Source organism: Molothrus aeneus, chromosome 3 (genome assembly GCF_037042795.1).
Source record: "Molothrus aeneus isolate 106 chromosome 3, BPBGC_Maene_1.0, whole genome shotgun sequence".
NCBI classification, from domain to species: Eukaryota; Metazoa; Chordata; class Aves; order Passeriformes; family Icteridae; genus Molothrus; species Molothrus aeneus.
In genome coordinates, this window is record NC_089648.1 from 21249345 (window position 1) to 21276089 (window position 26745).

A 26745-nucleotide genomic window follows, 5' to 3' on the forward strand; every position below is an offset into this window, starting at 1 on the left:
GCGGCCTGGCCCCGCCCCGGTCTCGCGATGGGCGCTGGCCCCGCCCCCGGCGGTAACGGCCATACCCGCCGGGCCTCGCGGGCGCTGTTTACGGCAGCGCAGCCAATGGGCGGGCGCGGCGCGCGGGCGGCGCGGCCAATGGGCGGGCGGGGCGGTGCGTTTGAACGGCGCGGCGCGAGCGCAGGGGCCCGCGCGGCCCGGCGCGGTCCGTGCGCTCCCCGCCATGCCCGGCCGCCCCGACGACTACGAGGTGCTGCTCACCATCGGCGCCGGCTCCTATGGGAAGTGCCGCAAGGTGCGCCGCAAGGCCGACGGCAAGGTGAGCAGGAGGCGGAACCGGCGGCAGCGCAGCTTTGCCGCTGCCGTGCGTCCCTGCCCGGTGCTGGCGGCTCTCCGCGACACGCGAGCGGCTCTGGCAGCCGCGCGGGCCTGGCCGCTGTCCCGGTCACTCCCCAGGGTGTTTGTGCCTCCGCAGATCTTGGTATGGAAGGAGCTGGACTATGGCGCGATGACGGAGTCGGAGAAGCAGATGCTCGTGTCGGAGGTGAACCTGCTGAGGGAGCTGCGGCACCCGAACATCGTGCGCTACTACGATCGCATCATCGACAGGAGCAGCACCACCCTGTACATCGTCATGGAGTACTGCGACGGCGGAGACCTGGCCAGCCTCATCGCCAAGTGCGCCAAAGAAAGGCACGTGGAATGTGTTTGGAGTGTCTGGCACGGGGCTTGGGCAGCCCGGAAAGAAGGGAAACTTACTTTGTAACTTCTGAGCAGTTTCGGGTTTAAGACTTTGGACTCAACAGCTCTTCTCAAATGTGAAAGGTTTTGTACAAAGTTAAAGCAGCGATGGGAACTGTGCTATTGACTGCATCACCGGATTGGGTGTTGGTGCTGAAGTAGTAAGAAACCCTGAGCTCTTCTGTGAGGCAGAAGCTGTTGAGGGGGTTCTGGCTATGAATGGGGTTAAGAACATAAGCCAGGAGGTTACAGCTCTTTTTGACAGGCAGCATGGTTTTCCCCATGAGTGAAACTCCTGGGACCCTGGAATTTATGAGAACGCCAAAGTATGTGGAAGGGAGGAGTGATTTTGCATGCACTGTGAAAAGCTATTTTATCTGCCTATACGTAAAGCTTGGAGAGACATCAAGTTGATAAGTCTTCACCTTGGTCTAATCTTAGACTTAGCATCCTACTTAAGTATAGTGTCAGTTTTCACATTCTTAGGTCCAACAAGTACATGACACCACCTATTACTTTTTGAGGGTAGTCTAAAACAGTTGTGCAGCTGCCTACCAGCATCGTTGTTTTCATTTAAGGGAGTTTGTATTGAACAATCAGCCCTGTTTTGGCTGTTACTGTATGTTGCTCATTATTAACAAGTGACAACATATTGTTATCTTAAGTGATCAAAGGGACAGATCTCATCACAAAAGCATCAAATTGATGTTTGTAAATAGTGAAAATGCTATGTGTTTGTTAGATGATATGGGGGAGGAAGAAAATACTGCAGGGATTCTGCAATGAAAGCCTCAATGTCATCTAACATATGTGTAGTGATTTTTATTTAAAAAACCAGTTTTAAAGGTAGAATACATAGATGCCTGTTGCTGATTGTGCTTATTTGAGTGGCGTTTTATGATAGTGCTATGAAAAAAGTTATGAAACTAAAAGTGGCAGTGACTAATCAAACTGATGTGTGTTCAGAAAATCCATTAAACAATGTGTTCATTTTCCAGGCATTTCTTGGATGAAAGCTTTGTTCTCCGAGTGCTGACTCAGTTAACGTTGGCCCTGAAGGAGTGTCACAGACGGAGCGATGGTGCGGTCACTGTGCACCGGGACCTGAAACCAGCAAATGTCTTTCTAGATGGCAAACAAAATGTGAAACTTGGAGACTTTGGGCTGGCCAGGATATTGCACCATGACACCAGCTTTGCCACAACGTTTGTTGGCACTCCATATTACATGTCTCCAGTAAGACCTCCCTTCTATACATTATCTTCCCTTTTGCCCCTCCAAGGTGTGCTCTGTTGGTCTCAGAGTCCATGAATATTTGGGAGGTTTTAATGAAGCCTTATTGGCCTTAAATGCAGGTGACTTTTTTCATAAAGTATGTGTGTTCTGGAGACAAGGTTATTCTGCAGTCATTTTCATCTCCTTTCTTCCCGACACAATCAGCTTCCTTCTAATAACAGCTGCTCTTTGCTGTATAAGTTTTGTTATATTCTTCGGACACTAGAAGTGTTGGAGTATATTGTTCCTGAAAAGGAACAGGGAAGTTAGAGAGCTTTTATGCTTCATAATGTTAAGGTAAAGAGCTTATTAAATTACCTTCTAATGGTAGGATTTTAAGTTGTAGTGGAAATGAGCAGGAATTACTTTTTTCCCTGATACAGGGCACTTTGTGTGGGAAAAATTAATGTTGACTGAGAGTTGCACCAATTAAAGATTGGTGCAACACTTCAGTCTTCTACAGTGCCACTAATAGTTAAAATCCTTCTAGTAAGAGTAGACATGGATATTAATTAAGATGGAATATTAGAAGTTGCTCCAGTATATAATGGTTTATTTCAGGTTTGAATAGCCATGGATTATCCTGCAATAGTGGAACCATGTCTCTCTTAATAAACCCAAAATTATTCTCTTTCTTTAGGAACAAATGAACTACTTGTCATACAATGAGAAATCTGACATCTGGTCGCTGGGATGTATTGTGTATGAATTATGTGCTCTCTCGTAAGTATGGTAGTGTGGTAACAAATGTGGAAACATAACTGCTAATGTAGGTGTGATTATACTTTGTGTAGATGAAAGCTTAAAGGTTTCAGAGACTAGTCCTAGATTTTTATTTCTCTATTGGTCTTGACATCAGATAGTCAAAACAAACCTTGACTGCAGGTTTTTTTTTCTTAGTCTGATACTTTCTTTTCCCTGCAAATAAGTCCTGTAAAACTACTGAAAGAATCCAAGAAAAATTTTCTTCTTCAGGCCTCCATTTACAGCTTTCAACCAAAAGGAGCTGGCAGAAAAGATAAGGGAAGGGAGGGTCAGGCGAATACCGTATCGTTACTCAGAGGAGCTGAACGACCTTCTCAAGGACATGCTGAATGTAAAGGTAAGAACCAATTACTAATTTTCCCACCTATGATTTGAGCTAGCATTGAAATACTAGTTTTTCTTCTCAATCATGAAACAAGCCTACCTGAAGTAGTGGTGGTTATCACCTTGTCACTGGCAGTGTCACTTGTAGAGGAAGGAGGGAGGAGTTTGCTCTGAGTCCATCAGAGGCAGCAGCTCAAGTGTCATGCCAGGGTCACAGGATGCCAAAAGGTGGCCTCAATATTGGCTTACATGGGATTTCCTGATCGCATGCTTATTGAGACCTTATAATTTCAGGGTTAAAATGGTTCCAGTGTGTTTAGGAGATGGAAGGGGCTGTTTTTTCTTCATTTTGGGGTTGGCTTTATATGGCTAATGTATAGCTTGTTCCCCCACAGCTGGTGTGGAGGTATTGAGAAGAACATGGCAGGGGCAATGAAGCTGTAACAAGTGCCCAAGCCTCCAGTAGGCATGGATTGTTCAGCAGAGTGTTAGCTGAGGAATGTGCTGACAGCTGCCTCTGCAGGCTCACCCACCCCCTTCTGACTCTGCAGGGAGAGGGTCCCTGGGCTGGGAGACACAGTCCTGAAGCTCTAGATCTGATGGCTGGTAGCAGCCTTCTCCCTTGGCTTTTATCATCTTGCTGTGCTACCCCTTCCTAACTCCAGTTTTCTCCTCTCTGCTCCTTTGTAGCACCTTAGCTGATCTTGCTTGGAAATCTCTGGCCTCACAGTTTCTTCTTACAGATGGAACCTGTTGGTAATGCCTTTCCGTTTCCTAATTTCCTTTAGGATTACTGCCGACCTTCTGTTGAAGATATTCTGCGGCACCCCTTGATAGAAGATGTGGCAACAGAAGAACAAAAACAGAATTCTGAAAGAAGAGGCTTCAAAATATGGGAGCCAGAAAGGCTGCAATTCTCAGATGTTGTAGTAAATGAGCTGAAACGAAAGGAGCAACAATTACAGGAGCGAGAGCAAGCCATTAAAGAGAGAGAACAACGTCTGGAGCGTATGCTATTCCATTTTGGGAAGGGGGTGGCAATGGGATTCTGATTCAGTTGGAGGAAGAAAAAGTAGACAGTTTTCACAACCCTCATTTTAATGAACTAAGATACTGTAGTCCTGCATTCACCACTAGAATTGTGTCTCAAGACCAAGAATGCTAGGGGCTTACTCTGCTATACTAGCTTCTTTTTTAAGTTACTAAGATAGAATTGGTAGTTTGGATATGGAAATCTGGTTTGTGAAGATTATTAAACCTGAGTGGCAGCTAGGAAAGTTTACAGAAACGTAGGGTCTGCACTGTGCAGTGTAGGTTGCTTTTTCACCTGCTGTGTAAGTAAACATTCCCTATTCTAACATGTAACCTAAGGTGAGCCTCATGCTGGAAAAAAAAATCTTTGAGTAAACTGTCAACTGCTTGTATAGAAGCTGCTCCCCACAGGTAGCTTACCTGTGAGTCTATAGGTGGCTTGTCCTCAAGTGCTGGTATTTCCTCCACATGAAATATCTCTCTGCATATGCAGTAGGCTCTGCAATACAGTTTTTTACCATATGTATTTTTTTATCTGAGCCTGAATAACACCTGCTGCTGTTGTAAGCAGGGTGTTAAATCATAGCTGAATTATAATATTTGATATATAAATATTTAAACCTGGTGTCATGTGTGCCATGAGTTCATGTGCAGAATAGAAAGTTGCTGTCTCTTTGTTGTTGCAGACGCGTCAGAGTTTGGGACAGAAGTGTGCCTGGCATTTCAGAGTACTTGTTAGTGCTTTATTAGTGCATTGATAGAGGTGTATCTACACAGCAGTTACCTTTGTTTAGAGCCATAGGATGAGAAGTGTGGGTGGGGTGCACCTGACTGGCTATTACTGCTGTCTTTCCCTGTAAGAGAAGCCCACCATGCACATTCCCTCTAACATTTACATGTTCACGCTGCATACTACCATATTTCTGCTTCCAGAGAGAGAACGGGAGCTCAGTGTTCGGGAGAGACTGGCAGAGGACAAACTTGCTAGGTATCTTACTAACCTATATTAGTCTATATTAGAAGCTTTACAGTCTTACAACAAAAAGCTTAAACTTCTCTTCCCAAACCAGAGCTGAAAGCCTGCTGAAGAGGTGCAGTCTCCAGAAGCAGCAGCAGCAGGAGGTAACGTGCGCGGAAGGCCCAGGTATGCAAATACTCCGGCAGGCGCTTGCACGGGTCGATGTAGTCTGGTGTGAGCAGAAGAAAGCCCCTGGTGCTCAGCGTGCTCGCCACAGTCCCCTTGGGGCAAGGCAAAGCCCACTTATGGCTGCAAGGTTGAGAAGAGACTTTTGATTTTCTGCTTTGCAGAAGGACTTAATGAGTGATGCTCAACCATAAGCCTGAGTTAGCGCTGTTTGCACTGCAGTTTTGTGCTGTCTGAGAAATTAGGTTCTTGTGGTGACCCAAACCTTTCTCAGAGTTGCACTTATTTTATGTATGGATGTCTTTTTACGGACCTTTGATTTAGTTAATTTAAATAAAATTGCACATGTCTAATAAATTCAGTTTTCATTAAACTTCCAAAAGCTTCAACATGGGAAATATTATTTTTTTGCAAGGGACCCAGCTATTACTGGTGGGTGCATCATATAAACTATGAAGAATACACATTGCTATTATAGAAAGAAAAATTCATATTTGAAAAGGTACTAAAACACTTCCTGACTACCTCTAGTCCAATCTGTTTTATAATAGTATTTTATACTCACTTTGCCCTTGGTTGTTTATTCTTTGCTATCATAAGGGTATCATCTGTTCATTGCTCCCATCTTTTATTATTACAAATAATATTCAAGTATCTAAATGCCTTTTTAAATAGTGGTAGGGATAGTGAAGGGCTGGGTCAGAAGTAGTACTCTAGAACAAAGATGTGTGAACACTCTTTAACATGCAGTAACACTCTCTTCATTTAGTTTTGGTCTGATAAAGCAAGATAAGCATGTCACTGCCTCCAAAGCAAATAAAACTGAAGTAGCCTTTTTTTTTTTTCCAAGAAATGCCTATCAGAGCAGAAAAGGACACAAGTAAAATGCCCCTAGAAAGGGAGTGCTCCTTGAGCTGTACCTAACATTTCTGTCAACTTTGGGAATTCCACCCGTCTCTCAACATCTTGTCTGACATCGACACATTAAAGAATTTGAGAACAAACTTGCTTTTGGCTTTCTGATGTTGCATCTAAAACTGGATGACTGAAGGCAAATGAGCTTCAGCTCTTACTTCTGTTCTCTTCTGCATTTCCTATCCCTTTACATGATATTTTGACCTTACCAGGCATATTAGTTTTTGAGGATAGGCAAAACCTGTTTGCGTGGTTAATACCTCAAGCTGGATAATGCAGCAAAGTGAACATAGTTATTATAAAACTGACCAAATTTTGCAATATCTGTAGAGCATGTGATTTGCTGCCCTGGTATTTCACTCCATGGTGCTCTTGTAACACTGTTTCTAAAATTATTCCTATTCTCATACAAATGGCCCAAGTGTTCTCCAGTAGTGGTACTAAGATTGCTTGCTTGTGTTTTCAGTTGCTCAAATATTGCTGTATTTTTCACAACTGGATTGCATCTCACACATCTCTTAGATCCCTGATTTCTCCTAGAAGTCCATTGAGTGGTTCACTTGACAATAAAATGGAATACCAATATTCCTATTTTTTAAGACTGTGTCCTAGACACTGCCCTATTTTTACAGGGATGTTCTGATTCTTAGTAAACCATTTAATGTTAAAACAGACCTGACTTATACTAATGAAGCTAAAAAATGCTGAAATATTTACTGGCTTTTAAACTTCTTTTGTGCTTATTGCATCTTTGCTGTAGCCTCATAAATTGACAATTAAGGCTTCAGTGTTGAGATTAGAATAGTTAGACCTTTGATTGAATAAAAATCACACCTTAAGTTGGGCCTTGTGAAGTTGGCTCTTATGTGAGGCAACTCAGCTGTTATAATAGTTTTTGATGGCAATTTTTCTACTCTTGAGTATTAACTGCCTTTTGATGGTGGCATGCTATAGGATATGCTATGAAAATTCCTGTTCTGAAGGCTGCAGTGAAAGCAGCTTCTTAATTTTTAATTCACCTAAACTCATTACTCATCAAGTCAGAGCCTAATTTGTACCCCAGTGACTTAATACAAGGATAGAGTTGGAATGATGTGGGTGAAGTACAAAAACCACTGGCCAGGTTGAGTCTGCCCCTGCTGTGAAGCAAAGACAAGTTTTTTCAGTAGCTGAAAATGCATTCTGCATTTTCTTTTGGAACTGGCTTATGTTACTGTTTATTTAATTCCTGTCCTTCAGAAGAAACATGTCTTCTTTCCTTAATCAACTAATCTTTCCTTAGGTATTGGGAGGTGCACCCTAAAAACTACTATGGCATATATCTTTTTACCATGATCATTTAAAGGCTTGTTTTCAATTTTTTTCTCAAAAAATAGAAAATAATTGTGGCTATTAACAGAGATGCATTTAATTAGATGACTTAAAGCCATAGGTAGATGACAAATTGGGCATCAGGGTTAAAAGCAATAAATGCTGGAAGATGCACTAATGCAGTACTTTTTGATTTCTTAAGATAACGCACTCCTGCTTCCCCTTTCTACAACCAAGAAGAACTTACACTCTGATGGAACTGAAGAGAAAGCTGTACCTCATAATATGGAAAACTATTTCCTTTCCAAAGGGAAAAGCTCTGATCTCAAAAGGCGCCTCTATGCTGCAAATCTACGGGCTCAAGCACTGGCTGAACTGGAAAAAAACTATCAACTAAAGAGCAGACAAATCTTGGGCATGCGTTGAAACTGTAACAGATACATTTATCTTTGAAAGGAAGATTAAATGTATAGGCAGATACTTGTGCTTCCCTCTCTTAAGCTAGAACCTACTGAGAAATTATTTTAGCAGCTTTACAAACTCTTCGTTTATGACAGGTAGTTTATGAAAAATGCATAAGATGCTATATGATGAAAATAGGTACTTTTGATACCAAATAAAACAAACTGAATTAATTGTATTATTAAAGAAAAATATTTTGGTCCTCCTGTTTACCATACTTTACTCTTCTGAAAATATAAAGAATGAATACATATAAATTATTTGTTTAAAATCTGATGTGAAAAACTTTTCAGGTGAAAAATGTACAGAGATTTATAGTCTGTAGGTTAAAATGCTGTATGTAATGCACAGTTGTTGATAAAGGAAGTGTTGATATTCTGTATATGTGGGAAAACTGTGCCTTCTTTTCTGCACTTGTAAATATTTTTTAACAAAAGAGCACAAAGATTTTATGCATCTCTTCCTACTAAGTAAGTGCTCTATCAAAGCAGGTTACTTTTAATTTTATGTTTTGACTAATGTGTGGGATGGGTCAGAATAACATAACTTCTGAGTTTATATTCCTTTCTGCCTGAGCAGCTGAATGCCTTGTCCATCCTCCTACAAGGCCTCTGGCAGGGCAGGGCATTTGAAATAGCACCTTCTTTGCCTTGCCTTAAAACTGTTATAAACTGATCCCCTGAGACTGCTGTCCAGGATGGGACACCATCCAGTGGATTAGCATCTGGGGTTTGGGGTGAGGCAGTTGTCCTTTAAATAGTAAATCCTTATTTTCTTGAATAACTTGTGTAACCCAACAACAGATCTGCTCTAGCAGATCCTTAACAACCCAGCAGAACTTAACATTTCCTTGTGGAGTGGTTGCTGTTTTCACCACAGCCTTTGCTTAAAAGAGTTAGACATGACTATTTTGTTTGCTAATCTAAAACTACCAATGTTTTGGTGGTCATTCCCTAGCAGTAGGTGTGGTGGGAATGTGCCATGTGGATCAGTGCAGCTTTCCTCTGCATTCTTTCATATTTCTGAAGCTTCTCACACGTATGTGGAGGGTAAATCCCTGCTTTGTCACCATGTTTGCACACTCAGGTTTTTCTGTTCTGTGCCTAAATCACTGCATTGCACTACAATGCAGTTCTGGCCTTCATGTGGATCTTTATGGCTTAACCCATAAAACATTAAAGGTGCACCAATTGTACAGTGGTGTCTGTACAATTGAAAAAAATACAATGGATTCAAGAATATTTTGTCTATAAAATGCAGGTATTAGCAAAAGGAGGAAAAGAGGCAGCCAAGAAAATGAATACTGATTCATGAGAGACCGTATTCATAGAGTCACAGAATGGTTTGAATTGGGAGGGACCTTACAGATCATCTGGTTCCAACCTCACTGCCATGGACAGGGACACTCCACTAGACCAGGTTGCTCAGAACTCCATCCAGCCTGGCCTTGAACACTGCCAGGAACCATCCAAGAAACATCCATAATTTCTCTGGGCAATCTGTTCCAGTGCCTCACCACCCTCACAGCAAAGAACTTCTTCCTAGAATCTAGTCTAAACCTACTCTCGGTTAAAAGCCATTCCCCCTTGTCTTGTCACAACATGCTCTTGTGAACAGACTGCCATCTTTCTTTTAGGCTCTGTTCAGGCGTGGGAGGGCCACAGTTAGGTCACCCCAAAGCCTTCTCCGGGCTGAACAATCCCAATAATCTTAATCTTTCTTATAGTGGAGGTGCTCCATCCCTCTAACCATCTTGTGAAAGGGCTGGCATTTACAAATGCTTTGCTTTTAACACAACCAAGGTAAGAAAATGGCTTGAGGGCATTTTTTTTCTCTTGGAACTCGCGTTTCTGTATTTAAAAGTAAAATGCCTTGAGAGAGCACTGTCTGTGGCATTCCTCTTCCTTTAACACTCTAGTAACCTCAAGATGGCACTGTTGCCTTGTCATTTATAAGAACATCCTCTATTATATATACATTCAAAATCTAATATCTTATTTACATTTATTTTTACCTGGTTTGTTCTAAGCACGTTGTTGCAAGATGCTGACTTTCTTTGGCTACGGATGCTTTAGTACTTGCTGGTGCAATTAATTATAATTATCTCCGATTTGCCATTTTGCATCTTTTATGCATGCATTATAAAAATAGCTGAAACAAAGTCCTGCTTTACAACTACACTGTTATGAATCCGAAATGCTACAGAGTGTGCAAACTGTATCAATCACAGTGGCAGTAATAAATGAGAACAGCTTAGGTTACAACTGTAGCATTAAGCTGTTTAACTGTAGTCCTTACAGCATCTTTTTGAAGTATTATCACTCTAATATGATAAATGTGGTATTTCTTGAGGTTTTTGAAATAAGAACTTCCTACCAGTACGTGTCAAACATAGTAAAAGGCATCCTGGAGATGGTCTTCATTCTCCCTCAGGATTTTTGCTTTGGAGTAGTGAAATTCACGTTTTCCTACAAGGGCGTTATTGTTTTTCCAATAGAACGTGTGTAGCATTGGAATCACACTCAGGATGCAATTTTCAAACATATTCAGGAAATAGAACATTCACAAAAAGAACATTTATAGGAATGGTGACTGCTTATGGAGTGCTTCCAAAACATTGCCATCATGCTGATGGATATACTAATGTCTTAGGGAAGGGAAGTGTGTACGTATGGATATGGTACAGCTTAAGCCTTACGGGATGATAATAACGGTGGACACTGTGGAATGTTGTGAGAGAAATTAATTACTGTTTAATACAGGAATTTTAATAATATGATTAGTTGTGAGCACCTCTGAAATTGCAGAAGTTTTATATGCATAGAAACATCAAGGATAGCCAGGAGGGGAAATTGCATCATCTTTGAAAAATACAGTCCAGTCTCCTGGTTTTCAACAGTTATGCCCTGTCCTCTCTGCAGCCATTTGAACAGCACTTAAACAGTGGGAAAGTGCTGGCCAGCTGGGCACGTAAGAAACTTAATGAAAATCGGACATAAATATAGAGGACCATCAAGCTTCTTCATAAAAGTGAGAGATGCCACTTCTGAGTCTCCATCTCTTTGGTCCCTGTGGCAATTATGGCCCCTGTACCCTAGAAGTATCTTCTCTACAGTGGTAAATCTGCATTTCTCCAACTGTGGCAGACCTTTGGCTGTTGCTCATCACCCATTTCAACAAAGGAATGAGGAAAATATGTGGGGGGACCACGATGCCATCAGTGGAGCCTATGCTGTGCCAGAGATCCAGTACTCCCTGCACAGGGTGTTAATAGGGTCTAGGTGTAATAGCATATAAAACTTCTCAAAACCACTATCTGACAGCCAGAACACACTGTTCTCTGTCATGTTCTCCACCTCCAAAGAAAGTTGTAAAATGCCAGTGGCAGCATTTCCAGGTTTTCACCCAGCTTTAGTGGTTATTGCTTAGGGTTGATGGTTCAGCCTTCAGTGTTTGCCACAGATTGTGGGGAGTTTATGGCTTACAGGGTATCCCTGTGGTCCAGGGCCTATGGTTTATTGATCCCTGTGCCCTCACGCCTCCTGCTTTTTTTGGTTTAAGATTCATAGCCTATGTTTAGTGTTTTGTGGTTTACTAGAGTAAATTATAAACTCCTGAAAGATACAATTCTCTAATTCTACCCCTGAAGTAAGATCTGTGATCTTCTTTCTTAACTGTACAGGGTTCATCTCTCTGTGGTCTGTGTTGATTGATGCTGGGACTCCTCTTAGTTTAGCTAATGAAGTCCTCAGAATGGGTCAGACACGGGTGGAGGAAGGGGTGGATGGATGGGGTGCTGTCAGGTGTCATGCCAGGGTAGGCATTTCTCTTCACGAGGAGCTCCTGGGGACAGAAAGGAGAGGCAAGAAGAGACTTCCCTATCTGCCACAATCCCCTTCTTCCTTCAGTATCCATTTTCCTATCAATACAAACTATAGTGTATTTGAACACTTTCATGCCAGGGGGCACTAAGCATTCCAAACATAACCTTGCCAGAGTCCAGCTCTGCCTGGCCATTTTGCAGGGGCCTACAGGTGGAAGATGAACAATTTGGGCAGGGGTTGAACTGAAAGGGCATTTTGCCACTTCTGATTTCCTCCCAGCTTTCACAGGGGGCAAGACCTCTGTCCCTGCAACCCACTTGCTTTTCACATTCACACATGTGTGCCTGGGTGGCATTTCAGGGTCGCTGAAGAGGCTGCTGCAGTTTGAAATAGGGGCTGTTGTTTCCTTCTTTGGGTTGCCTAACCCCCTCCTAAAAGCTGGTGAGCAAGGTCACAAAAAGATTGCCTTGGAGGAAGGGGACCAAAAGCATAAAGTTTATTTTTAACCATAAATAAAGTGTTTCATCCTCACAAAAATTGTTTTCTCCTGACCCCCTTCCTTCAAGCTCACAGGCTGAGTGATGATGTTTTGATGTGGTGAGGTTCTGGCTCTCTGGGGAGAGGACGACAAGACAGAAACTGCTGGTCAGTGGAAGAAAACTCCTGTCCACCCTCTCCCAGTGTCCCCAGTGCTCAGGCCACACTGGGGCTGCTCAGAGCTGCACGCAAGCATCCTAATGGATTCTACATTTTGGAGAAGAGCAGGATGGAGAGATATGTGCCACCTTCTCCAGAGATGCAAGAGTGGGATGCTTGTGTGCCACCTTGCACCCTCCCAACATGGGTATTTGCTCTGTGCCATGGAGCCAGGTACCCACCCCAAGACTCCTGTGGCGTGAGGAACAGCCAGCCCTGGATGATGTCCTCTTTGTTGTGACAGGAAGGTCCCCACAGACCAGGGCATGGAGCAGGATGTCCAGGGACTGGATCACCCCTGAATGGCCATGGTAGCAGTGGAAGCAATCTGCTCTGGAGGGCGGTACTTCGGCACTCCTGCAGGACACAGGCAGAGCTCATCAAGGGGATGCAGCTCCCCCTCAGCCCCTCCTTTGCTCGGGCATCCCTGGGTAATCAGAACCGGAGGCCTGGCCTTAGGCTGCAGCTGATCATGTCTCCCGAAGTGTCTCGTAATGGGTGGGTTCAGATTTTCAAAAGAACAGTTGAGGAAATTGATGGTGAACAACGCCCTCGAGAGACGGATGTGGGGGGACTCCACCTTCACTGCTGTACGTTGTTGATCTAAAACTCTTTTGAGGCTCTGGTGGGCCCTCTCCACCGCGGCTTGGCCTGTCGGGGAATAGGGGATGCCGGTCTTATGCTCTATTCCCCATTGCTGCAGGAAGCCACGCAGCTCCCTGGATTTGTACGCTGGGCCGTTGTCTGTTTTGAGAACCTTGGGGATGCCCAGGACAGTGAACGCTTGTACCAGGTGTTTCTCACAGTCCGCTGCCCTTTCTCCTGTGTGGGCAGAGGCATAGACTGCGCCGGAGAAAGTATCTACAGAGACATGAACAAACTGGAGTCGGCCAAATGAGGGGATGTGTGTCACATCCATTTGCCACACCTTGCAGCTGGATAGTCCTCGGGGGTTAGCTCCTAGAGGTATTGACGGGAGCTGGTGGGACTGGCACTGGGGACATGTAGCCACAATCGCCTTGGCCTGTTCGCGCGTAAGATGGCCAGGGGCGTTTTGATGGAACTGCTGGTGGCTGATCTTTGCTTGACCGAACAGATCAGGGAGCGGGGCCGCCTGAACTGGAGCGGCAAGGGCGTCAGCGCCCTCCACAATGAACCCCGGCAAATCGGTATGTGATCTGACATGCATCACATAGAAAGGTTGCTCTCGGTGGGAGACTAAAGTTACGAGCTTGGAGAGCAAGTTAAACAAAGGAATGTTTGACACCTCTTGCAAAACAGCATTTTCGGCTCTGGACACTACACCCGCTACATACGCCGAAACAGTAACTAGATTGAATGGTTCAGAGAACCTCTCAAAAGCTCTGACAACAGCGTCCAACTCAGCAACCTGAGGCGAACCTTCTACTTCAGTGACATCTGCCTCCCACCGCTGAGTCTGAGGATCCTTCCAAGTCATGACTGACTTGTGGGATGCTCCAGACACGTCTGTGAAAACTGTCAAACCATTTAGAGGGGTTCTGCTCTTTATCCGTTTCGTTGTTAATGTAAATTGAACATCTTGATTAAATAATCTATGGGCCAGCCGATCTACTGCAATTTGGCCGGTGTAGCTATCCAAAGCCAGTTGGAGCATTTCATTAGTCTTGAAAAGGTCGTCAAACATTTTTCTTTTGAGATGGCCCAATTCGAATTTAAGAGGAATGTGTATGCATTCAAAGTCACAACCTGCCAGCTCTCTGATCCGGGATCTAGCTTTTCGGATCAATTCTGCCACCAGCTCAGATGGCTGTGTCATCCTTTTGGACCTGTGATGGCTGAGGAAAACCACTCTATGATTAAGAGGGGATCTCCCGAGCCTCGGTCTTTGCCTTTGATTGTGTGGTCCCACTGAAAAATCACCCCGTGGAGGTGTGGCAGCTTACCTAGAATGATGAATTTAAATGGCAGGCCCGGCTGACATCTGTGGGCCTGCCTGGCCGAAATGGAATCTTGGATTTTCTCCAGCGCTGTCTGGGCCTCTGGGGTAAGGGACCTTGGAGAACTAAGCTCCTCTCCCCCTTTCAATAAATTGAAAAGGGAGGCTAGGTCTTCGGTTGGGATACCTAGCCGAGGCCTAACCCAATTTAAGGACTCACACAGTTGGTGGACATCTGCCAGGTTTTTTATATTGGTTTTAATAGCCAATTTTTGCGGCACAATGGTCTGCTTTGTTATCTCTAGACCCAGGAGGCAGAAAACCGCTCAGGAGAGTCACTGTTCCTCCTGATGATGCTGCAGATGCTCTATTGGTCACTTGCTTTTTGAAAAATTCTTGTTTTTTCAGTTTATATTCCACTTTCCTGGAAGTGAAGTAGCACTTGCTGCCGAGGTCAGTCCTAAGCTCAGCATTATTGCCGTGATTTGCAGCGTTTACATGTGGCTTGGCTTGTTTGCATTTCCTCAGTGGCATGCAAGACTCACTGTCAGGGAGATTGATTCTAAAGCTTTTCTGCGGGTCCTGCCCCTGCATCCCTTACTGAGCTGCTTCTCCACATCTTCAGCTTGGCAAACCTCACAACTTTCTCAAAGAACCCCAACACATACCAAAGAAAAACCCCCAAACCAACCAACCAAACAAAACCAACCCAAACCCAAAACAAAAAACCCAACAAACAAAAAAATAGCCGCCTCCCTCACCCCTCAAACCCCTCACCTTTAGAAAGTGGGATTGAAGAAATTACTAGCTATGCTGTAGTGAAGTGCTTTGAAATCTGTACATACTGAATAATGCTATTTAACTCCTAGTTAGTAGAAGATAAGATGTACTGTATGTAAACAATCGGTACAAAGTTGGAGAAAAACTGTGCATGTTTTGCATGGATTTATTATTGTTATTATTACAAAAACATGTACTACCAAATATGCTGCCAGCTTCAGTCCTAATCCTGTATCCCATAATATCGGGCTGTGAATTAATATTTTTTAGTGATCTTACAGTAGAATCACCAATTGTTCTCTTACAGAAAATCAGAAGCATCGACAAGGAATGCACTGAATAACAACGAGTGTTTGCAGTGGTGAGGACAGTTTTCAGTATATGCAAACACAGAATTGTCTCCTACTTTCCTTGTTAGTAACCAAACACAGAAAAATGATCCTCTTCCCCCATTTACAGGCTCATTCTCCCTGGTGACTCAGCCTGGAAGAATAGGAGCTACTCACTTCTTTAATGCCAGGAGGACTCCTTCCAATGCTGTAAATCCTCCTATGCTGTGCCAGCTCCAGCAGTGCTGAGGAACAGGACATGAGCCCAGCCTCACACCTCACATCCCCAACCGCAATAACACCCATGAAGTGGGGTCCCTTCCTGTCCTTGGCGAGTAATAAGTAATAATAAATGCATGAAATAAGCATGAATATAATATATAATAGATAATATTATATTTTGTGTATAAATATATAACATTTACATGCAAATATTAAAATACAAAATGTAACGTCTAATAGATACATGTATGTAATGCAAACATATAATATAACAAAGAATTAAATAAATACACATACTAGACATTTCTCAGCCTGGGAGTTATTCTAAGGAAATTCCTATTGAGGCCTTGCATTACCTGGCAGTGAGTTTTGGTCTGTTTTAAGCATGTAGCTAGAAGAAACAACCCTATGCTGATATGTTGTCTTTGCACAGCTATTGGGTCCCTCTCAACACACCAACACAGTCCACAAGGTAAAATGAAAATGTCTCTGTGGCAACATCCAGCCTTCTAATTTTATTACTTAGATCAAGCCCAGTAACTGATGAGAGGAAATTCACCCTGAATTTACAGGATGAGCCTGTCTGTATGTGCACTCAATGCTCTGCTTCCTCACCTAGGTTGCTCAGAGTAGTGTTGTTCTTGCTTATGTGTTTCATGAAGTGGTTACTTCTTCAAGAAAGAGGAAGGATAATTTTAGGTAATTTTACATAGATTACTGAGGAGGTATCAAAAGACTATATTTGATATGTTTTCCATTTTTAAAATCTTGTCTAAGCTAATTGTCCCTTGGTATGGGAGGGAGAGTGGTTGTTAAAATGATGGTAGTTTATTTACAGGTTTCACTGTAATTGGGGTTTCACTGTAATTTCCCTGCGATGGTGAAAACATTAACCCTAATTCAGCGTAATTGGAAGCAAAGGATTTCCATGTAACTGCCTTTTCAAGGCATGTGTTATAATTGGGAATTCTAATTTAGTACCCATTTCACTGTTACATCTTTCTCTGTGAGTTACAGAGAAACTTTTTATAAAAATTTGGTCTTAACATCATAATAAAAAGTCCATTGACCCCTTCAGTTGTTTATTAAGGTCATCTCTTTGGAGTGTATTATTTCTGGATTTTCTCTTATATTGATCTTCATTAATGTTTTATTTTTGTACTTCTGAAACATTTCCAGTGTGTGGACTGGAGTGATTGGGGCTGCTCTTGCCAGAAGACACCAGCATCCAGGGATAGTCAGACTGCAGGGCTGAGATACTGAGGAATGAGGGGGCTTCCCCACAACCTGAAACCTTTCCATCACTGCTGGATGGATTTCAAGAAGATAGTACACAATTTAAACAGGAGTTCCTGATGTGAGAATCTCTGAGTCAGGGTTTAAAGTTGTGTCAAAGCCACAGCTCCTAATGATCAGCCTTTGAGCAATAATTTCAGAGCCCCCCCTCGAGATTTTCTGTAAATTTTCTTTCATCTCCCTTAGAGCATCTGCAAAGGATGGAGAATTCCTAAGAAAACCCGTCCTTTTTCACAAAATATAAATCCTACTAACAACTATTGTAGTAAAAGCTGTTGACAAATGCATTTCCCCCATCCCTTGCTGGTAAGTCCTTTAAGTTTGAGGCGTGAGTGACATCAGAAGAATGACAGTGTGGGGGCTGCACAGCTCTGGGAGACATCTGCCATGCGTCGGACACTGATGAACTGGGGTTTGCAAACTACCAAGGAAAGTTGCTGCATAGGAAAAATGAGGGAAGGATTATTGGGTTTTGTCCTTGGCTGGGAAATGCAGGAGGAGTTCTGGCCCTGTGGGAGCCATTGATGCTGTTGTGGCCTGGGCTGCGTACAAAGTCCTGCCCTTTTGATTTAGAGTGTTTATTTGTTTCCAAATCTCTTTCCCCACCACCCCTCATTTCTACTCTCTCTGGGGATGATTCAGTGGAGTAAAACCACATAAGTATAACACCCATCCACCAAAACACTTGAGGACACACTTTAAACTGAGCAAGTGTTTTATTACTTCCTGAAGAAGAATGTTTTTACAAAGTGATATCCTTATGTTTATTACAAATAATACGTCTTATAAACAAATCCCTTTAACTAAAGGGAAACCTGTAGAAACTGCCCCTGTTGCCCAGCAATCAAATGAGGCTGGCAGAAAGAAGCAAGAACTTTGAAATTAATAGAAATAACTAATTCTGACTCTGCCAATTACTTGCTCTTGCTTTTCTTTTCCCTCTTGCAGTCTTTGTTCCTTCTTGACTGTCTGCTCCATTTCCTTTGTATTTTTCAGTCCCACTGTTGCTTTTTTTTTTACTGAAACAAACAAAACCCAGAAAATTACATTGTTTGTTTGGCCACTGTGCAGAGAACTCTTTAGAGGACTGAGGAACTCTGTTCACTGAAACCATCAAGGTAAATAGATAGCAGCACAGAAATAAGTGTGCTCAATGCAGGCCAGTATTTACCTTGGGTGTCTGCATATTCTTTTGATGTGAAAGGAGTACTGTGCTCTCCTCGGTGCTTTGCCACAGAAGCCTTTCTCCAGCAGTAAAACTGAGAAAGCAGGTTTAATCATTAGCTGGTTTGCACCTTGGTGGCTTCAGAAGGCTGTGTGGAGACCTTGCAGATCACGGCCCTCAGGCACACCCACAGGCTGTGCAGGCAGTCTGGAAAGGAAGAGCTGGAGGTGACCATTCCCCTTGCAAGGCTCCAGCTGTTATCTCCAGTCCAGATAAACACTCGTGCAGGAGTGAGGAGGGGGAGCGGGCAGCAGTGCTGCAGTGGGAGGGTCCCCAGGCAGATGTGCTATCCTGCTGCCCCAGAGGGCTCCCTCGTTGCCTGAAGCAGATAAGACAGAAACATGAAACTGGGCTGCCTCCAAGTGTGCGTTACACTGGGGCCTGGCACTCACAGGGCACAGCACAGCTCCTGTAACTGGTTGTTCCCTGCCATGGGGAGGCTGAGCACTGGGATTTGGCTGCCTGAGATCCACATCCATTCACTGGGATCTGTGTCACCATCCCGAGCAGCACAGGCAGGCTGTGTGACACACTTCCAGCAGGTCAGAGACACTAAGGAGGCCAAGAGGACTGAGAAGGTCAGGAGGATGCTGTGGTATCTGGGGCTAGGATGAATCACCCCAGCAGAGGGAAGGCTCACTCATGCTACACGCCCTGGTAGGAAGTGCTGGGCTCTTGCTGCCCTGACTGCTGGATCAGGCCAGAGCCATCACGTAGGACGATGGCAAATGATAATGATGGCTAAATTAAATTACAGCAATCAAGCAGCTCCTCCTCTCCCTCCTGAAACACTTCCAGCCTACACAGTGCCTGCATGTTGCCATACAGAAGATCTCAGGAGTGGCCACTGGTGCACACCCAAATCCTTGTTCACCCACGCAGTGTCCTAGAGGGCAATCCACTGGGAGAGCTGTCTCCCATGGAAGACTGTGTCAGCCCAGCCTGTTACAACTCCTTGGGGATATGTGAACATACAAACACTATTGGCTGACTTTCTGTGTGCTTATAGGCTGTAACCAAGTCTCCATGAAACATTTTTCCTACTTAGGATTAGATACAAAGGTGTTGGATATAATTATCAACAACACAGAAACTTTGAAGACAATTTGAAAAAGATCTCCTAAGTTATTGATTTTTAACAGTTAGTGTCTGTAAGTGTTTTGATAATGCCTATGGTGATTTTATATCACTACAGTGCTATAAAATGCATACACTGGAGCTTTAACAACACTGGCATGCTATGCAACTGCTCCTCAAATATATATTTTGCTTATTTACACACTTCCTTTTTTACAAGGAGAATATCTTTCTGTAGCAGAATTTCCAAGAAAGAGATAGGTTCTGGTTTATTTAATTGGCAAAGGCACAAAGTTTGTCTATTTTATGTGGCTAATAAAAAACTGAATAAGCATATTCCTAGAACTTTAGTTGGCACTGTTCAGGATCCTAAGGTTATACACAGTTTAACTGCAGCTTTTTACACAAGAGCTTGACAAATGACAGGAAAAAAGACCTTTAGCCCCGCAGTTAACTAAACAGATAATATACATTGTTAGTCAATAAGGGAGATGGAACACATATTTCACAAACAGATTACTTAGAAACTTGACTGACAAGTCCTTCCTGGGACAACCACTGTAACTGCTGGATTTACTAACTGCTTTGTCATCTTAGCAGTGATGGAAATGGGTTCCCTCCATTGCCCCTGCAGCTACTGTAGAACATCATTTAATCCACCCATGCCAATCTGAACCCTTATTTCCCCAAACATTGAGGCAGAAACATCTGGCTAGGTATAAAGCAGGTTAACACAAATAAAGCTTGCAAGAAGCAATGCTCACAGTCACTATTTTGCTATCCAAATAGCCATTGATAGTGAACTCTATGGAATTAGCTTGTAAGATCTGGATGAAGGTGTTTTCAAAACTCATGCCCCAAGCGAGGCTCCTCCATGTTCAATCACCTGCATAAATGACCTGCTTTCCAAAAGCATCCACCCCTTATGTTTGCTTCTGAGCAAACTGTCACCTGCCCAGGACTGATTAAATCAAAACACCTCCGCTGTGCCTGTGAATTTTAATTTGGAGACCCAGCCTTGAACATCACATTTCTAGCATATTGGTACAGCCATTGGTATTGGCAGGACAGGCCATTGGATTCTACTCTTCCTGCTGGCATTACTCAGTTTGTGTCATTAAAGAACTCACTTAACGCATGCTCTTTAATGTAAGAATAAGGAAAATCCTTGTTTTATAGTGGGCAAAAGTAATGGTGTGGGCAGGAGTCACTTCATTAGCCCTTGACCTAATCTCTAGGCAATTCACACCAGGCTTTCTCTATAACCCAGGGCAGAAATGCGCACTCTAAGGATGGAATTCATCTGATCAACTACACAGCATTGTAGGAGGAGATAAACCATGTTGCAGACTCCACTGACAAAGCTGATTAGATCTCTGCTGACTCTAAAGGGAGACTTGTGATCACAAGACGTTTGTGTATCAGCTACTGATTCCCAAACATGAATCCCTCCCTTCTTGTCCAGATGAGGCTGTGGTTTCATGACCAGCATCAGTGGATGCCAGTACATGGTCACACACTTTTCCCTGCCCCAATCACATGGTCCTGCGTGTTAGCTCTAGCAATCCTGCTGCTCTAGGTAAATAGGATTACCTTGCTGGACTGGCTGAAAAGCAATGAAGATGAAAAGGAATTTAGTTTTTGGTTGCACTGGCAGGCAAAGCTGATGCCCCTCATAGCATCACATGCCCTAACTGCTAGATCTGAGGCCTGGTTGGGAGCAGGAATATAGTTTCTGAAAGGGACTTGCAGTGGCCCCTTTTGGCATCAGCTTTTAGTTAAACCAGCCTAAGTAGAGAACAAATGGCCTCTGTACAAGGCAGTCTGGAAAATTAATAGATACAGTTATAGAACATAAACTTAACATGTCTATGTTTACTACCTTGGGATATGATTTGACAAACATCAAATATAATTGATCCTTAAAAAGAGGCCTTCATGTCTCCATCCTTATGTGAAGGGCATGTGGTGTCTGGGAAAAGCAGCAGTGTCCAGCATGTCTCAGAGCTGGGATAGCAGCACACTCCAATTCAAAGCACCAGTATTTATTGTGTAATAAATTTCATCAATCTAAATCTGACCCAGTAAATATCTAATACATGGATGGTAAAATGATGAGTATGCTATAGTTCAGCCACTTGAATGACTTTACAGCCTTTGTGTCAGGACAGAGGGCTGCAGCTCTTGCGTGGTGTGTGCTGTGGCAGCAGGAGCAGAGTGTGGCTAGGTGAGCTGGCTGGGAACACCAGCAGCACCTGGGCTGCCCTCCAGGTCAGACCTGGTGGCGCCAGGTCAGAGCAGGAGCCTGCCAGGGGTGCTGCCCAGGGCCCCGAGCCTGAGCATGCCCTGCACATCCTGTGCCACCAGGCTCTGTGCCACGCTGCAGGCACAGCACAAATGAGAGGATGTGCTGTATCCTGTGCTCATGGCTGTTCCAGGAAGCAGCCTGTAAACTCTGCATGCACACAGCCAGGGGGATGGCTTCCTTTCCAATCTGCCTGGGGATCTTCCTCTTCTGGAACCATGCTCTTACACAGCCTAGCTCAGTCGCTGGGACTGAGGTCTTTGCACAGTGTGCCCTTGATGTCACTGAGCTCCCAGGAGACAGGGAGATAAACCAGCATAGCTCCATTCCTCAGGGCAAAATGTGCCACCAAAGGGCATTGCTTCTTTGCAGCACTACATGGAGGTGCTCTGCAGCCTCCCACAACTCAGAGCTGCACTTGTTGAACTAGTTTTGAACTGCCTTTTCCAATGCCAGTACATGCATGTTTATGAGTTCCTACAGTATTAACTGTTCCTGCAGGGACTTACCTCAAAGGACCTGAGTGATCTTCTTCCAACAAGACACCATCCAGAGATCCTTCACCAATGAAATCCAGCATCCTACTGTGAAAAAGGAAATTCCTGCCCCCAATTAAGCAGCTCAGGCACCAGAAAGTTTTGTGAGCTCTCTGAGAGGACCTGGTACTGTAAATAGGTGTAGCAGGCACCACTGTGATTAGCACACATCCCTCTCAGTGTCTATCCTTAGCAATTACCCATTGATTCCTTGATACTCATTATCACGGCTCCAACAGAATTGGCTTGTTCTCATGTTCTTCCTAAAGATAATAAAAGGCAGAGCTTAGCAGTATAATTTATTTAAAATGCCATAAGAAGGATAGTAATTTATTTCAGTAATAATTAAAAATGTTATGAACCAATCAGATGCAAAGACATTTTCATTCCAGAATTCCATATTTACAGAATTTTCCAATCCCTCTTGAGTCATTGTTACTCTTTCCACCAGAGAGCCACACTGTGTGCAAAAGTGAGTAACACCACAAGTTCTCCTGCCTTTTTTCCTTTAATGATTAATATGGTGATGATTTTTCTACTTGGATCCACTCAGGCACTAGCTGAATAAGGCATTAGTTCTAACTAATACCTTATCAGTATTAATTTCACAGCTGATTTGAGCAACTATTTTGCCTGCTTACTTGTGGATTTTAGGAAAATACTATTTGTATAATAAGCAGACAAATTGGTAATCAAAGCAGCCAGGAAATGCTCTTTAGTCCACCAAAAAGGGCATGCCTGTTCATCAGAAATAATTACAGATTGGCCATACAGTTAATTGTGCCCAAAGTTCTGGAGCATTTACAGGAAACTGAATGCCATTGAATCAAGTGAGCAGCTTGAAAGTAAAAATGCAAAATAAAGGAAAGATCAAAACTGGACATAAGAGAGGCATATTTTTAAAATGAGCTGTTTCTTCATTAAGAAGAAAATGTTTCAGAAGGGGAAAAAAAAGGGTTTTTAATCTGATTTTCAAGGTTCAGAAGAAGTATAGTGGATGACATACTGATCACCTCAACTTGCCTGGAGTTCTGCCACCAACTTCCAAAGAGCCCAGATTTCACAGACACAGTAATCAGGCAGAAGAAGAAGAAATCACTTTGTAGAGCAAGGTGTCCTTCATTTCCTATCTCAGTGCCAATTACTGCTATAGTCTTTCTTCACAGGTCACAAACAAAAGCATGTAAGCACAAGCTTAACTTGCCTCTGTTCAAAGAAGGCCTTTTAATTAACTGCAAACACATGTCTAAGTCCTTTACTTGATAAAGCTACTGAATTTCCTGAATCAGGCATAACAGTGAATCCAACCTAGAGCTACATGAACAGAAACACTCACTTTTCATTTGTGTTGTTTTTCATTGCAAGGAACAACCTTTTTTATGCAGGTCTCTGGACAGCGAGTGCTTCTGATGGCTTTGGTGATGCCGACTGCATCTAATTTGAGGAAACCTTGTAAGGACAGCTACCAGAGAGAGAGAGAGAGACTCACTGCCTGTGAGAAACACAGCCTAAAATGAAAGCTGACAGCCTTGAAGTGGAACAGACAGATGGAGACATGTTTGCCACAGTCCCACAAAGCCCTCATTAAAAGCCGACAGGTCTGATGACTGCACAGAAAGGGGAAGAGTTAGGTGTTAAAAGGAGGCAGTGTGCTCTGTAATATGTGACTGCAGCCGTGGTTTCTAGGCAAGGCTTCACCTTTCCCAAGTGGAAAGGCACAGAGTGATGCAGAGCCCTCCGTGGTGGAGATCTCTCCACTTACAACCCTGCGCAGAAATTCAAAGGGAAAAAGCAGTGGCTTTATTTGCTCAGCAAACATGCTGAGTAACAGCAGAACTGCCAGCCAAAGTCCTGCTCTTCACACAGGGCTCGGCTGGCTCGGGAGAGCCCAGCACGACTCGGTACAAAACGTTTTGCTGCAGGACAGGTGACAAGCAGCAGCAGCTCTCTGTTCAGGCTTGTCTCCTGGCTCTGGGGGGAGAGAAGCTGTGTGCCAAACATCCACAGCTACTTCTCTCCTCGGAACACAGAGCTTTTATGGTAAGTAAACAGACTTTAGCTGGGTCCTTTCGCATCTGTGGACCGGAAACTGAGCTGAGAAAGAATTCTTTGAGTCATGAACAATGCCTGGAAGCCTAAAAAAAACCCCAACAAAACAACAAAAAATCCAGAGTCCTCCCTACTCTGAAGACAAAGTATTCTCCCTAAAAGCATAAGCAGGAACATTGTGTCTCCTGTGAAACACCATTTATGGTTTCATTAGGTACCTGTATCAGTCACTTTCCCATTAATCTTAAAATTGATGATGCTGCCAGATGGACAGCCCTAAGAACTATAGGAACTATCCCTGTTTCTCTTGGCTGGTGCATGGTAATACAATAGAAAAGCCTGGAAACAGCAGCATACAGCCCACTGGTTTACAAAAAGAGTGTGGGGAAGAGGTAGCAGCGTGAACTCCTGTGTGGTCCAGCTGCCAGTGATGCCTGGCACGTCCAGCAAGGGGACTGGGCTGCCACAGGGGATCATTCATCAAAGTCCCTGTGTTTGAAGCCCACAGAGACAACAGTGGCTGGGTCAAAACTGTATGCCCAGTTCTATTCATCAGGGAGCAGTGGAAGGCCTCAGGAACCATTTTTCTTCCCTGCCTGAGAAGAAACCACGCCCTCCCATTCTCCTGGGGTATATTGTCCATGTCTTGTGGCTTTTGGCCCCAAGTAGAATTAAGCATTCGGCATGGTATAACAGGACAAAAAGCTATCCCTGGACATGGCTAAGGATCAACAGGATGCCATCCTCTAAGGGGAAGGCTGCAGTACACTGACCAGTGGTGTGGAGCAGATCAGGAGGTCTCATGGTGGAGAGACCTTAAAAGGAACACAAATGGATCTGGACATCATCTGCATACTAAGAAAGGAGTCCAAAAAGCCCTAACTTCCCTCCTTAAATCAGGCAAAGCTCTTGACAAGTTTATAATGAAGTTTTATTCGTCAGGATTCTACTAATATTGATATCCTGTTTATTTCTCTCAGGAAGGGACTGAGTACTTTTAATCAAGAAAATGATGACACCCCAGTGGCAACCAACTAAAACCCAGTTTAATGAATTCCTGGAGCTGAGCCAGTGAGAGACACCAAACTTGCTGTCCTCCCTTCCTTCCTACCTAAATTCCATTGGATTAATAGCAATCCCTGTAAAATGATGACCCACTTCACCTGCAGGAATTAAAAGAGGTTTGAGCTGTACCAGTTTCTTTGACCCATATATCCTAAATTTGGGCAATTCTTCCTTGTTAACTAATGGCCTTGTGTGGGAGTGAGGACGACACAACACGGGCATGTTGCGTTTCCATGTAATCACCGTTCAGCTTCCCGGTTATTTACTCCTCAGCGAGTGATGTCAGGGCATACGGGAAGCCAGGCAGGTAAGGAGAATGTTACAGCAATCTAATTGTTGACTGTTTTACAATGGGCATTAAAGAGTTCTGGGTGCGCTGCTACCGCTACGTCCAGCGCGTAGCACACCTAGATTCTGACACAAGAAGCAGAAAACAGGGCTCAGGGTCACAGGTCAGCACAGCAGTGCCCAAGCCAGCTCTGCCATGTGAGGAAGGTTACGCAAAGGTGAGGGAATGGCACATGGGTAACAGTGTGGTATCCAGGTGTGGGCTCATGGGGATGCTGCCGAGCACAGGGGAAGCCTGTCCTGAATCACTGCCCTCAGTAATTCTCATAGATAATGCATTCCTTGTGGACACGTGAGCGCCTTCTGTCATTTTACTGCCCAAACGAAGCCAGGAACCTTTGCACGGAGCCTGAATCACAATCCCTTTGAAATCTCCGAGTATAGGAAGGACATTTTGCATTCTGGCTAGCTCTTCCTTCTCAAGGCACCAGCTCTCCTCCTGCCTCTCTGGGCCCACACACAGCTACACCCACAGCTGCAGAGCCAGGGCTGCTGCCTCCTCTCACGTTCTGCTCATGGAATATTCTTTCACCCCTTTCTCTTGCCACCATGTTTCTTGGTTCTCTAAAACAGTGGGCAAAGTAAGAGGTCAGCTCTGCCTTTTCATAACTTTGAGCTTTATATTTTTTTTAAATTTTGTAGTTACGCTTCTGTGGTTTGTCTGGATGTCTCCAAACACTTGCTTTCCCTTTCCTAACTACAAGCCTAACAAACAGTGTTCAGGAACTGACCTTTTAGCATTTACTTATTTTCCCCTATATTATTATAGAACAATTATTATAAAATTTAATAATTAGTATTTCACATTTTAGCAACTATTATATATATTTTATGAATACATTATTATTTTATACAGCCTTTCAAAACTTCAAGCAAAACTTCTTCTCTTACAATTTTTTTAGCCGCCCATTAGTTATTAGTGATTGCGTCCGCACTTATCTTCCTGCCCTCAGTGACACGAACAGGAAAAGAATTAAACAGAGCCATCCCCCCCCCAAAAAAGTCACCGAAAAGCGCAAATCCCACTCGAAATCCCGGCTCCGGACGCGTGACGTCACAGCGCCCCTCACGCCGGGCCCCGCCCCCGCGGCCCGCAGGGGAAGCCC

General features: G+C 43.8%; 1 protein-coding gene across 2 annotated transcripts; it reads left to right on the plus strand.

The window, feature by feature from the left end:
* Positions 1–223: 223 nt before the first annotated feature.
* NEK2 (NIMA related kinase 2) lies at positions 224–8057 on the plus strand. 2 transcript variants are annotated; one of them, XM_066547848.1, is made up of 10 exons: positions 224–319; positions 476–693; positions 1740–1977; positions 2657–2739; positions 2992–3118; positions 3894–4113; positions 5071–5125; positions 5208–5281; positions 6132–6179; positions 7710–8057. In XM_066547848.1, exons 1-10 carry the CDS (start codon positions 224–226, stop codon positions 7931–7933), a joined length of 1383 nt encoding a protein of 460 aa, XP_066403945.1. In that variant the 3' UTR covers positions 7934–8057. The 2 variants fall into 2 exon arrangements, with proteins under 2 accessions (XP_066403945.1, XP_066403946.1); XM_066547849.1 differs by lacking the exon at positions 6132–6179.
* Positions 8058–26745: the final 18688 nt, after the last annotated feature.

Bases quoted from the DNA above. Each gene is read 5' to 3' on its own strand.
- NEK2 (XM_066547848.1), top strand. From the start codon at position 224: ATGCCCGGCCGCCCCGACGACTACGAGGTGCTGCTCACCATCGGCGCC. The intron at 4,114-5,070 runs GTATGCTATTCC...TTCTGCTTCCAG, and splicing joins GAGAGAACAACGTCTGGAGC to AGAGAGAACGGGAGCTCAGT. The intron at 5,282-6,131 runs GTATGCAAATAC...TTTTTTTCCAAG, and splicing joins AACGTGCGCGGAAGGCCCAG to AAATGCCTATCAGAGCAGAA.